Consider the following 14,983-nt stretch of genomic DNA (forward strand, 5'->3'; position numbering starts at 1 on the left):
ACATTTAAGTAAGTATTGTGAGCACAATACTTAAATACACGATTTTTAACCTTGAAGTCGTGCGTTGGAACCCCGGCTCTACACTAATGAATTTTTCTAATAACACTTATTCGTACGGTGAAAGCAAACGTTGCGAGTAAACCAAATTGTCTTGGCAAGGCACAAAAGATCATCAACTGGAATTGAAAAACAATCAATTAAGAATATCTATAAACATTTTCATATATGTATAAGTAAACTATAAATCTATGACAAATATAAAATTAAACATTATAATAATAATTATGTATGAGTGTTTATGTACATGTTAATATACTTCTAAAATAAAACCCGTTTCTTAGAATTTCTCTCGCAACACTTGTAAGGTTTCGTCGTGGGAGCCTTTAACGTGCTTTAATCTAATAAAGACAATGTTTTATACTAAATTTAGTCACAGAACTAAATTATCGTTTAAAAGGATTGATGTCTTATTCAGGAACGAGACTAGTGCTAAGTCTAACTCTTATGAGTCGAAAATGTATTGGATTTTCATATACAGGACTCTCTTATAGGGAACTATGGCTCCCGTATGACCAAATCCAAACGTTTTAGACATATGCGTCTAAATCTAACCCTTAAATATGCCTAAATAATATAAAGATATTTACAGTCGCAACTTTTGGCAACTTCTAAAACGCACTGTGTAACCAGTAGAGTTATTTCCAATTAGGTAAGGATAACCTTCGTTATGAGAGAATCCGTTTAGTAGCCTTGCCTAAAACGGTTGCGCATTGAGATGGCTGCAGACGATTTTTTTACAGTAAGGAGTTTCTTATCACTTGTCAACGTCATCGCGAGCCCGACCATTATGACACGGCGATTACCCAAAATACTAAGAAATATTATTAGACACAACAATAATGCTCTATAAGCAGGTTCTAATTCCGTTTCTGACCCTTATTCTTACAAAGACTACTACTAAATTATAAATATTTATGTCTGTAACGATTTAAATACAAGTTCATGGGATTTGATTGATTGGACATTTGTTACATCAAGTACGAAGATCGAGGGCAATAATTAATAGATTTGTAGATGTTTTGTGTCCTCACCTAATAGGCCTTAGTCTCAGGTAGCTTTATATTTGTTCAGGCATGAAGTTTTTCCTGAGTGCCATTGTTTCCGGCTGAATGGAGCTTATATTTAAGTGCAATATTCAAATTCTAATAACGAGATAACGGATTGTGTTCTCTGACAAAACCCGTAATTACGGCATTTATTTATATTATAGACAAAGTTCTATGCTTTCTCTCCTGCATATATAAGTCGATTTAGATTTTATCTTATAATAAGTTGATATCTAGATATATTTTTATTAAAAATAATTCGTGATCTCTATTTGGTTATGCACTTGTTGTCGGTATAGTAAGGCTTTTATGTAACAATATTTCCGTAGATCCTGAAGGCTGATCACCGTATGCTGTGCTGAACGTTATAAAAAATCGAAAATTTATGTATGACTTGATTATAGGACTTCAGTCATAGTGATGCTATGTTGGTTACACACATTTTAAAAAGGTTAGTCGATATCTTATGAATCAGCGATTTCAAACATGTTGGTAACATAATATCTAAACTAGTTCCATAATACGTTATAACAATATTCGTCGCAGACGGTAAAAATAAATGTGACATCAGTGCTTAAAATTTAAACTTTATGAACCATATCGCTCGTCCGGCAGAAGCTCGTAAATTTCATGTAAACCATCTGCAAATGCAGCCACTGTGCAATACTCCACATGTGCTCCTTTAATGCTAAATGCATTTGGTACTTATTTATTTAGTTTCATAGTATATTATCACTACGTTTAAAGCGTGACATTTTACAACCAATCAAGAACCATACAGAGGCTCCTCCACACCTGCCGTAGTTGCAAAATTCAATTAATTCATTGGAATTTTGTTCCTTGAAAATTTGGTGATTAAAACGTATTTTTAATTACTGCTTATAATTAGTACCTTAATTACTTAACCTGTTATGAAGAAATATAGGCTAGGTAAACATAATCATAAGTCAGAATAAGGCTCTTATCATTGAAATCAAACAATAGAAATGTAGAAGCAATTAAAAATTATAAAATAAACAAAGAAAGTAAGACGATACTAAAAATAGAAGCAAATATGAACTAAGAAGTTGAGTTGACAAAACAAAGCTAAAACAAATGTTCAATACGAATAGCAAGCAATGCATGAGACTTCGCCACGCCAGACTGCGCGACGCCATTCGTACGCGGTACGTACACAAGCATAACCATTAGTTATTGCCTTTATTATCATTTGCTGCCATAACAGCGACCTTTTTTAAACACCATAGTGCATACAGATGAGACTGTGATTTTTTATTTTTTCCCTCCTCATTCGTGAAAGGACAATAGACACTTCAATTGACTGCAAATAAAAAGAAAAAACGCAAGTTTGGTAACGTTGAACTTATAAAAGACCTTGTTACCATCATAATATTGTTAATAAGTACTAAAATGTAATCAAAAACAGAAATATACGCTCGTCAAGTCTTGTGACTAACAAGAAATCATAAGAATTATCAAATATAATTTACAAATCTTTTGAAATGAAAACAATTAAGCGTCGATTGTAAATTATGTACTTGTATACATTGCGAACACTTCATATAACACAGTTCATAGATACGTGTTATATATACCTAAATAGCATTCCATCCATATCTATGTGAATACACTTGGCTTACACTTGTGCAATCGTAAACTATACATTAATTAACTATTATTGTTATCTATTGATTAATTATTAACAACTCAATAATAAGACAACAAAATATGGATACAAAGAGGTACTTATAGAGTAAGAAACTTAAACTCATAGATGAATGGTCTTTCATGGTTTATAGCTATCTACGAAACAACACAATTAGTAATTAGTGATGTGGTATTTTTTTCGATAATTTCAATAATTAAAATAACGAAAAGTTTCTGCCCTCGGGAGTTAAATTAATATAAAGCCCATTTGGCTTAGATTATTTTAAAATAATGTACTTGGCTAAAACTAATGATTAAATTAATAAATACTAATAATTATATTAAAATCGTAGATGGTGTTATTCTCAAGGATTTGTAAAAAAATATAAGAGCGTGGCATCTAGTTTAGTATCCTTATTTAATTTCTACCTTACAATTACTGAAATCACAAAGTAACCTAATGACAAAACTATTACTAATATTTATTTGTATTCATGAGTGAAGCTTATCTCTAATGACGTTGTTGCTCTTGTGGCTTCTGTTATCTTTTAGGTGACTCTTTATTGAACACTTTATTGAACACAGAATAATTAGCTCTTGACCGTAGTATATATGCATTTTTAAGTATATTTTATTTTCCTAAAAAAAAGGAACAACTCAATTTAAACCGATAAGTCACAATTCTATGAACAATGAAGAAATTTATAGTTCAGGTCTTTCTAAATAATCACCTTGCTGTGCTGAGATTTAAATTGTATTTTTAAAGTCATGAATGACCGAATCATTTATAGTTACGACCAATAGAATTATAGTTTTTGTTCGGACTTCTGAGTAATAGTTTCTTTGTAAAGGGATTACATTTTATCAGGTAGACGAGGTGGCTGGCGCCGGCGCTACCTGCCTCCTGATAGAGGGCGAAAGACAAAAATGAAATAGATAATTTATCATAGTAAACAACATTTTTATTTGTAATAATAATAATTAAGTATATCATAATAATCTGTAATAGTTATACTTTATAAACCGCACTTATAAAAATACATTTCAATTCTAAGTCTAATCTATAACTCTATACAAAATAAGCAGTTATCTCGAGACAACGGCGTAAAGCACTATGGCGACAAGTCATTCTTAGAATATTAAGGCACGGTGTTGGAGGGCTACGCCCCGGGCGGCGCCAGATGGGCGTCGGCGGAGACTAGATCACAGTAGGGACGGGGCCATGCCCCTGCGGCGCTGTTTCACCTTAACGGGGTCGGGTATGCAGGTCCTAGCGTGCCCCAAGCGGGGCACACCGCGCCTCCGCACCCCGCAGCGCTCTGCACTGGCACGAATGCAGACACGTGAACGCCACTACTAACGGGTAGGGACGCTATGGCTGGCCTCTTTGATTCGTCTTCTATGAGGTATGGTCTGAATAATTTAAAAGGTTTTCTCGGAGGTTCTGGAGCCAAAGGCAGCCGTGGATACGATGGAACCGGTGCTGGTGGTGGTGTAAGGCGTTTTAATGACAAATCGATAGGTTCCACGGTAAAAGGCACGATTGGCACGGGAGCTGCTATCGGTGTGGGCACTTGGATTGGCAAAGCCGCCGGCGGAGGTGAAGGCAAGCGAGCGCTCTCTGGCGAGCCGACGGAGTAAGGCGGTGGCGAAGGAGCAGGTTGCGGTGCTCTCCTCAAATGCGCTGCCCGTAGAGCCGGTTCGGCTTGTAGCCATTTCTGTATTTGTCGTCGGTGAATTCCGAATTTTCTCGCAGTTGCACGTTGATTTCCTCTGCATTGAGGATCTCTTCTGTACGCGTCGAGAACTTGGAGCTTAAATTGTGGAGGAAATATGCGGCGGGAACCAGCGCGGCCCTCTGAACGACGGTCTGAGGGCGCGGGGGCCGAGTGCGTATGGGCAGCGGCCATGTTGCGAAAAAGACGTGTACGCGTGATAGCTGTCGGCGCCGAACTGACTGTCGCTCGCTCGACGCGGCGCGGATGTTGGCGGCGCGCTTGTTGCCCGCGGCATGGAGCCCACAGCGCGCGACTTGAGCCGCGTATATCCATTAGTCGGCATTCACAATGTTGTTATAAAATAGGTTAGTAGTTATTACATAATAGTCAATAGTCATATTAATAAATAAAAGCCCTTTTGATCCAGGCAAGTGTCGAATATGGTGTCGAAATTAATTTTTACAATATCTTTTGCTTCTATCTAATTAAGATCAAAATTTTTAACATCAGTTCAACAAGGTTATCTAAAATATTATTGTTCTAATATTAATAGAAAAGTATTTGTTTAGTTAGTAAATTTTGTGCAGAGAGTTGGTACATTTTGTACATACATTATAAAACCCGTAACTCGCCAAAAAATCTGGCAATACTAGAGTATATAATTAGGTGGTTTCACACATTATTAAGTTCTCGTTGTTTCAATTTAAAATTTCTTAAAAATGAAGAAGTTTAGTATGTACATACTAACCTTGATTGTTTTTTTTTTAAATTTCTAACAAACAACGTGAACAAAGCTTTAGGCATTAATCTCGCCTCATTCTCGGCGTGAAAAAATGCCGCAAGTGGGAGCCGATAGCACGTAGCGCCACCATTGCTATCTCTTTCCAACTTGATCAATTAAATACGTGTGAATGAAATAGATAACGTACCAAGCCCTGCCTTGGTCGCTGCCACATCCGTTTACGAAACAAGTTTGCATGCGACGTTGTCGAGTAGTCAGAGAGCGCGGGCGGTTAGTGGGCTCGGGGCCGCGGGGGAAGGGCGCAAGCGGACAAGAATGTGCACGAAGCGGCAACGTCGCTGTCCATGGCAGACAGGGTGTCGCCGGCACCGCGCCGTAGACAGGCCGTCGCTCAGCGGCGCTTGCCCCCCTTTACCCGCTTACGTCGCCCCACACCCGCGTTGCCTCGGCTCACATCAACAAGTTATTTCAACTCGAGCTGTGCAATTTCGAAAGGGTGTAAGAACTATACAAGCTTAGGGTGGTTAAAACATTTCAATATAAGTTGATTTCTTAGCGCCGTTGTCGATTCGAGGAAAGTCAGTATATTTTTTGTGTGGGTTGAGCGATAAGCCTGCTTTCCTTACCTACCTCGGGTCCGGTGACCGTGAAACCAACGGCGGCCTTTAGCTTGCAAATGATAGTAATATAATATTACGTTTTCAGGTAGGATAATGAACAACGAATTTTCCCTTATGTCGAGTAAACAATAACGTTAAAGATTTATGATTTATTTAAATCTTCTGACTGTTTAGAAAAATGATGGGCATTATAGTAGTTTTAGTTACGTTCCTTATATTACACTAATAGCAATCACCAATATATTGCTTTACCACCTATATTCAAGTAGGTACAGATCCCTCTTGCCACTCGTTAAGACATAGTTGAATATTTCCTCATAATCTATGAAGTAGGTAGGTACCTAATATAAAAAATACTAGCATATTTTTCAACTAATTAATGTGTGGCGTATTAATATCCGGCCCAAGCGTCTTGATTAGAATTCATCTATTCTTATTATGACAAGTTATGAGAGGCCACAACTGGGTTTACCAAAAGGTTTAAAGCATTAACTTATTGCATTTTCCTGAAAGTTGTATTAGTTAGGTTATGTTTAGTTAATTTTATAGTGTCTGTGCGAGAAAAAAACCGTCGTAGATTTTGAGTATGTCGCAGTGCCTGTACGGTTCCTGGGTCAACGGGATGCTTCAAATAATAGAGATTTATTGATTTACTCTATATTTACCACTCGCGTGTTACAATAGAATATGAGCGAAATAATGACGTGCTAATTGCTATATACCGAATGAATACAATTTAACAGTCAAAGAGAGTGCCTACGTCTGGCTATGCTCTCGGGGTGTAACTCCCATGATTTAGTTCGCTATAAACGAATGTAGAAGAGAGTGCCTGCGTCGGGCTATACTCTCGGGACGTAACTCCGACGATTTGGGAAATCGTCACGCTTATAAGTGATCGAAATGTACATCCATGGCACGTACAAACATAGGAATTTGTCAAGCTTGTAAACGAGCAAGAATGTACGAACCTTGGCACGTACATAGGGATCATCACGCTTATAAACTAAGAAAGCCTGAGTGAGCAAAATGTACAGCCTTGGCTCGTACATACTCCCCCAGGCAAAAAGTGCAAGATGAATATGTAGTGCTTTACAAGATGAAACCATTATATGCTTAACTTAAGGAAATGTTTAACAGTCTCTAAACTTATGTTAACACTTCTTATACTATTCCACGGCACTATCACTAACACTAAGAAATATCGGAGTCCGGTCCCGGGTGGGTCTCCCTGACGCCACTGCGAAACCGGCTGCTGGTTCAGCTGATGCTACACCTACTGCTCCGTGACGTCTCTTGATCTTTATATGATCGTAATGTCCTATCCACTACCTGTCTTGAGCACATTCTGAGAACTATCATGAGCATAAAAGTACATTACTGTGTTGTTGATTGAAACCATGACCTACGTTAAATATGATTGTTATAAAATGCAACCGTACCTCGGTAATTTGATATCTACATAATATTATTCATTGTATTTGACGTCTTTCACAGTAGGTCAATCCACTAGCTAACATATGATATTTTGCTGAACTGGCATTCCATGTATTGTTTATGATATTATATTATTCATCCTTTTTCACGTTATAAAATTAAATATGTAATAATAACTTTCACTCAATATTGAATGTAAAGTTTCGACGATGTATGTTATACATAAATGGAACTGTATTTATTTATGCTTAAAGGAATTTTAAGTATAATTTTATAGATGGTGCTTTTCTTTCTTTTCCTTTGGTTACTCATATTGGACTCATAGGATTGCATTACTGAATAAGTTTGCTGTATGTTACTTTTATGAAATCCTGAATCGGTGAACCTGCGATAGTGCGGAGCGATAACGCTTCGCAATCTTCCCCTTTTACGAAAGATATCACTCTTTCTGACCTTTCTTTTTGACCTTCCTGTAAATTCCTTTCTATTTTTAACTCCTTTTTTACTTCGAACCTTCTGCTTTTTCACGAATGCTTGTTGCTTAATATATTTCTTGCCTTTATTGATAGGCAAAACATTTAATTTGTGTACCACCTTTTTTGATCCATGCGAACGTTTCCTATTACTGTTTCTAGTTATGATTCTATTGTTTCTTACAACCTTGTCGGACCCTTGTGTTAAGTTGCATTGCAAATACGCCCCCGTAGGCACTTTAATCGGTGCTTCCAACAAAGGTTTAGATAATACTAAGCTGCGATTTCGGTTTTTATTAATCGTAGAAGACATGGATGAAGACAAGTTTTGTTTATCTTCTGTTTCTTGCTTGACTTGTAAGCATTTCATTCTCTTGATACCCACATTAACGCGATGTGATTTATCTTCTTCGCTTACTTTACAATCAAGTTGCGTTTGCTTCTCTATGGGTTGCCATGTCGGCTTGCTAATAGATTCAATGGATAATTTACCATCAATGTTCTTTTTGGTACTCACATTGGGGTTATTATTATGAACTGAACAACTGGTCATTGTAAGTTGACCTGTATTATGCTGTAAGGGACCCCCTTCTGCCCCGGAAATGATGCCATGATGCTCCATGCTATCTGAAGTAAACGATTGTACTACGCTCTTTACTAATTTGGATAATTCTCCTCCTTGACCAATATCTGCATAAGTACTGTGCTTATCCATAGGTAATTTACTACCAGTTTTCTCCTTAGTAGAGAGTAGCGTAATTTGATCCGTACTTTTGTGAAAGGTCTCTCCTACCCCGGAAATGAAGCTGTGATGTTCTATGCTCTCTGAAGATAACGATTGTACTACGCTCCTTACTAATTTGGATAATTCTCCTCCTTGGCCAATATCTGCATAAGTACTGTGCTTGTCACCATTTCCTGCTATTTCTTTCACCCTTGCCGAAGACGAAGAATTTTTATTTTCCATTTTATATTGAAATGATTGCTCTTCTTGCGTAGTAGAATAATTTAAATTTAAATTAAATAGTGCATCGTGCAGGATCGTGTTATGTTTTTGAGAACAAATCATGCATCTTTTATGCGAGAAGCAAACTTCCACTTCATGTTTAAATAAACAATTTGTGCAAAGCTGCAATCTTAAAATTGTATCAACCCTGTCATTAAAATGTTTTGCTAAAAATGATTGACAATTAAACAGGCCATGGTTAGATAAGTTGCATAATTGACAATATTGTATTTTATTTTCATTTCCTCGTTTATTGAAATGCGTCGACAGCGATTTTTTGCTGATGCTACATTTTGATGAAGGTCGCTGTTGTTTTGCAATTAAGTCTTGTCCGGTTTGATTATTAGCCATTTCCAAGGCATATAATGAATTTTTTGAATTATGTGAATCCCTAAGTACCGGTGATTCCATATGAATTTCTAGAAAATTCTTCTGTAGGCTTTTAGAATGCAATTTGAGATTTATCTCTCTTCTATGGTGCCTATATATAGCTTCCTGCTCGTAAAATTTATTCTGATACTCCGTGTTGGAGCCTCCAAGATCAGCATCTATTTCGATATGGGTTTTAAAGATTAACCCCCATCGGAATTTTAATATTTCTAGGGCTTCTTCAAGATCATATTTATCCAATGACGAGTATCCATTAGATAGTTCTAACATACTATCAAAGGACCTAAATAAAGCTGCTTGTTTACGAAGCAACTCTTCGGTTTTTTTTGAATACCTGAAGGATTTCAGGCTGTCAGTGAAAGAAGCTTGGAACAAATTCTCCATTATGGTATATATTATTAACTAGTTTATATATAATATACTTAGTAAATTCTTAAACGAATGTTTTATAAAATACGTAGTAACAATGCGTTACCATTCGCTTCTGCCTGATAAAATGCTCAGAATAAATGAGATAATTCTCAGAATTATAGTGCTCAAAACAAATGGAAAGGACTTACCTACTGCAATGGCTGCTTTCCTCTTCTTGTTATGTTGCGTGTAGATTACTACCCGACGTCTTCCGCCACACCGTGTTGACGGATACGGGATTGTTTATTATCTTTTAAAAGGACCTCCTAGACCCTTTGCTTGCTTCTCTGCTACGCTTCTCTGTAAATGCTTGTACCTCCAGGATACATTCTGTGCTTTAAACAATTGGAGAGGACTTACTGTACCGAGCGCTGTCGCTTGCCTCTCTATGTTGAAGATTGACGTCCGTCGCCTTGTTCTAGGTTGAAAGGACGCCGATATATTTGGACTAGTCTGGATCCTTGAAAACGTTGCTCTCCTCTTTTCTATTGATGCGGATGATGGTATTTGATTTGCTTGATGACCCAACGAACCAGCAGTGGGATGTTTTTCCACGGCGCCGATCTTCAGGAAAACGGAGTAAAACGCGAACGCGATCAACTGAACGCGAAAGACCCGCTATTCCCGGATAGCTCGAAGGACCAAAATGTACGATTCTGGATGGCTCGAAGGACCAAAATGTACGGTTCCTGGGTCAACGGGATGCTTCAAATAATAGAGATTTATTGATTTACTCTATATTTACCACTCGCGTGTTACAATAGAATATGAGCGAAATAATGACGTGCTAATTGCTATATACCGAATGAATACAATTTAACAGTCAAAGAGAGTGCCTACGTCTGGCTATGCTCTCGGGGTGTAACTCCCATGATTTAGTTCGCTATAAACGAATGTAGAAGAGAGTGCCTGCGTCGGGCTATACTCTCGGGACGTAACTCCGACGATTTTGGAAATCGTCACGCTTATAAGTGATCGATATGTACATCCATGGCACGTACAAACATAATTTGTCAAGCTTGTAAACGAGCAAGAATGTACGAACCTTGGCACGTACATAGGGATCATCACGCTTATAAACTAAGAAAGCCTAAGTGAGCAAAATGTACAGCCTTGGCTCGTACAGTGCCTTTATTGTAATGTTGGCAGCACTGTTACGTGATTATAGTTCGACTAATCATCTTGGAAGCCTATACTCAATAAAAAATATATATATTTTTGTGTGTATATTTTGTGAATTTTTGTAAAAATTTTAAGGAATAAATGAGGCTTAATTATTATTAATCATCTTCATAAAATGATACTATCCAGTCGCTTATTGGAATTACCGCCGCGCCGGTTCTTTTTCTGCAGAGATCCTACCTACTAGAGTATAAACAGTTATTGCACCAAACTACATAATTAACATTATATATATCAATTGAAGCATGGTTGCAGCTCATTACCTTGTTACAAAAACTTTTGAATAAAAAGAGTCGCAGAGAGTTTCTACCCACTTCTTATCGCCCGCTCTTCGCCCTTGAAACTGGTAGTAAATGTAAATTTAGATCTTCCTTCCTTTAGATTAACGTTCATAGTGTACTTAGTTGCCAATATTATTACAACGAATGTGATTGGATACAGATTTAGTCAATATTGAATAATGTTAAATAATATTTTTATTAGGTAACCTACCTAATATCTAATTATCGCTAGTAATTCTATTTCGGTTTTCAACCCACTGACTATATTAAGCAAGGGACATAGAACATTTTTACTGACTTTATTAATCTATAGATATCTTAAGATAGCTTTATTATAAATTCTATGGTAATTTTCTTTAATTGATGTTTATTGTTCGAATTGACTATATGTGATTCAGCATGTCTTATGATTGTTTTGTAATTATAACAAGATAATTTGTATTTATCTACGTAATTATGAATAATTGGTTGTAATTAGCACTATGCTGACTTATAAATTGTTTGTATGTGTAGAGTTTTGCAATATCTAAACCCGTTTATTTTATCTAGAGTAGAGACGTTTTTGTAAAAAAATCATGTAATTTGCTCGAGTAGTAAAGGAATCCACTGTGAGGTAACCGGCATTACACCCAACGTGACTCAGTTAGGCTAATCACCTACTTAACAATTAAAAAAAGATTAAACATAGAATGTAAATTTGTCTAGCCAGTCATCATTTCCTTGAAGTTTAATCCGTAGTCTAACTTGCGTTTGATCAAGTGATTTATAGAGGTTATATAAAGTACATAGATTAATGTCATTTATACTCTAAGTTACAGGTATTAAGTACTGATACAAGGCCAAGTAAGTATCTTGTAATTTAAGCCACCATGACATCATGTAATAAACAAGGCTCGACTTTTTTGTGCTCATTAAAAACTAATGTTAGTTGCAATTAAATTCTAAAGACATGTATTCATCCTATATTTTCCTTTAACCAATAACGTCCATTAAAAAATTGAGTATAGTTCAACTACACACGGAACCTATTATATACATTAGGTTTTATTGAATAGATATATTATGTCTTTGTCTTCTTTAAAATTCCTAATGAAAACAAGAGACACTTATAATCATCAATCGAAAACAACTGGTTAACAATTGGTTATGTTATGATAAATCGATATAGTTTGATAGTTCATTAACTATAAAGCAAGAGGCCAGCAAAGCAAAGGACAGACGCGAAGCGAAGGACGACAATGGTCGGCCTTCTGGCTTTGCTCCTAAAGAAGATCTAAAGTATACTGAAAATTTATCGTCTTAAAGTCTAATAATGCTATGTAGGGTCAATGTAACACAATAAAGAGTACTAGAACATATATATTGTTTTAGACAAAAACCGAGGGCAAACAATACTTAGAGGGTCACGTGATGCTTATAAGGTTTGCGAAAGAATCGTTTTAGGTATTGTTATTAAAAGAAAGACTAATTTTACTTCAGTTTAGTCTAATTTCTGGGAATTTGGATGTTGTTTCTATAATTCGTAAAAAAATTATACGACTAAGAAGGTACAGTTTTCATCTACTTTCTATTGATAAAATACGATTCGTAGCAATTACAATTGGTATTTAGAATAGAATCCCTAACTACAAATAATAACTGTAAATAAGACCATAACGTTCAATTGAAATATTCAACTGCGTTGTTCACAATCAATTTTATGTGACTCATGATCTAGTGGGTGTAATATACCTAGTTATAGATGAATGAATGCATATAACCTTTATATGGGCAGGAATAAATATTTGTTGTATTATGCGTTCCGTTCTAGTTGACTCAGCAAGTTTATAGAGCTTATCAATTAACATACAAGTTTCTAACTATTTACGCACTTGTGGATAATTTATATGGTCATTAGGGATAGAATATGAAAAACAATAGTCCCCGGCGACTTCGCATAGTTTTTTTTGTAGTACGGAATGTTCTCTATATACGGCAGCTTATTCTTGACAGCTTACGCGCCGGTTACTATTTATAATTATTATTTTTATGCCTATCTGAGGACCGGATCGAATGGACGATCTAGAATGATGTCGGCTTTTAGAACTAAATGTCTAGAAAGGACTTTTAAGACCTTACAGAAAATGGGCTCAAACAATTTTTAGGGTTACTGCATTTTACCTAATGAAGATAGACATTTATATAGGGGCTTCGGAGTAGAAAGGAAAGATTACGTATTTACTTAGATAATATTGGCCCTGTATTTCTAGACAAACAGTCGCCTGTCGTTAAACAAGCTAATAACTTCTGAGACTCAACGACGCCCGCGCCGCATCGCCCTATTGATTACTTCGATAGCACACATTTCTAAAACACCAATGTAAATTAAACTTTATTACCAAGCCAAACGGTTTAATTCACAATATCGCATAGAACAATTTATAATTCTATATCGATGATCACGTAGGCCATGAGATCTTTGAAATTTGTCTTTATTCCAATGCATAACGGTGTATAATCCTGCTTATATGCGTTGTTGAATCAACACATCGAACATCCACATGTTACAACATCCATGTTTGAATCTCTCGGGTCTATAGAGTAGAAAATTTCCATCGTATAGATTATACACATGGTTTTTTTTTTTTTTTATTTGTTCTAATAAAAAAAATATTTTTGTCTTTCGTTTTATATAATAATGTTATTAAATAGAAATTACATTACATAACTAACCTTATTCAAATTCAAATGTAAGATTAAAAAATAAATATGGAATTATGTTAACTAATTCTGTAGCGAATAATCTAAATAGTTAGCAATTCAACTGACACTAGTCCATGAGTAGGGGTTTTAATAACAACAAGCATGGCTTGTTTGATGTTAATTTTTACATTAGCATTCATACGTTCCTATTCTCGACGCCGCTTTTAACGAAAAGTTATTCCCAAACAACGCATAAGGCTAGAAAGAACTCGTCTCGAGGGAGATCGTTACTGATATCGTCCTTGACGCTTTTAATGAACATTAGCTTCGCATTCCATTGTCTATGGGTCAAATAGGTCTCTACCTGCGTAAATGAAATGACTTCTTTGGAAAAAAGAATTTCTAAGATAGACTTTTTAAGAAATATAGCGGGTCAGGTGCTTAAGTGTTACTAATATCATATAATATTAGATCTATGTGCTTACGTAGTACTTTGTAGTTTATGAACACGATTATAGCTTCGTTTCCCGATAAAACAATAATAATTGACTAAATATCACCGACTAAAAGACTTATGAGACTAAAAGCTATTACTAGAAGTAGTCAACTATGTTTTTGTGACTTTTTTACCCTATTATTACCTTTTAGGATATTCTACCCTATCTCAGCTTCAAATAATATATGCAGAAAAGCTTGACGCGATATTATTATGACCCATACGTTAAAAGTAAGTAGGTATCAAACCTCAAATGTGTAACTTAGATTCATAAAACATTGTTACAACAATATTAGATCACGGAAGATGGGCCGGGTGCTATGGGATTGCCAGCACTAGTGTGAAGGGGCCAGTCAACCTGTTCAGACACACTGGACCCTTCTCTTCTACATGGAATCAACAAGAGAGCTGGTGCGGCTTGTGATGTGGCTGAAAAAGCTGAAGAATGCAAATACAGCTGTCAAGCCTCCGAATATGATTTTGTCCCATTCGGTGTCGAGACACTTGGTCCGTGGGGTCCTAGCACTATTAGACTTTTTAAGGAAATAGCAAAAAGGTTAGTCGGCATCACAGGAGACCGAAAAGCTAGCAGCTACCTCGGAAAAGAATTGGTCTCGCTATTCTAAGGGGAAACGATGCCAGTATCTTCGGAATCTTGCCTAAAGGAACTTCTTTTAATTATATATCTTAGTTATTATATTTTAAGGTTAGTTTTTTTTCTGTTATATTATTTTTTGTTAGCAGTATTATTATATTTTTATTTCACTTATTTTGTGTTAAAGTTCCTAAAATAAA

General features: G+C 36.0%; 1 protein-coding gene across 1 annotated transcript; it reads right to left on the bottom strand.

The window, feature by feature from the left end:
• Positions 1-3,699: 3,699 nt before the first annotated feature.
• LOC123707024 (proline-rich protein 36-like) lies at positions 3,700-4,788 on the bottom strand. The gene has a single exon (XM_045656774.1). It carries the CDS (start codon positions 4,661-4,663, stop codon positions 3,995-3,997), a length of 669 nt encoding a protein of 222 aa, XP_045512730.1. The 5' UTR covers positions 4,664-4,788; the 3' UTR covers positions 3,700-3,994.
• Between the last annotated feature and the right edge of the window lie 10,195 nt (positions 4,789-14,983).

This window comes from Pieris brassicae, chromosome 3 (assembly GCF_905147105.1).
Source record: "Pieris brassicae chromosome 3, ilPieBrab1.1, whole genome shotgun sequence".
NCBI lineage: Eukaryota > Metazoa > Arthropoda > Insecta > Lepidoptera > Pieridae > Pieris > Pieris brassicae.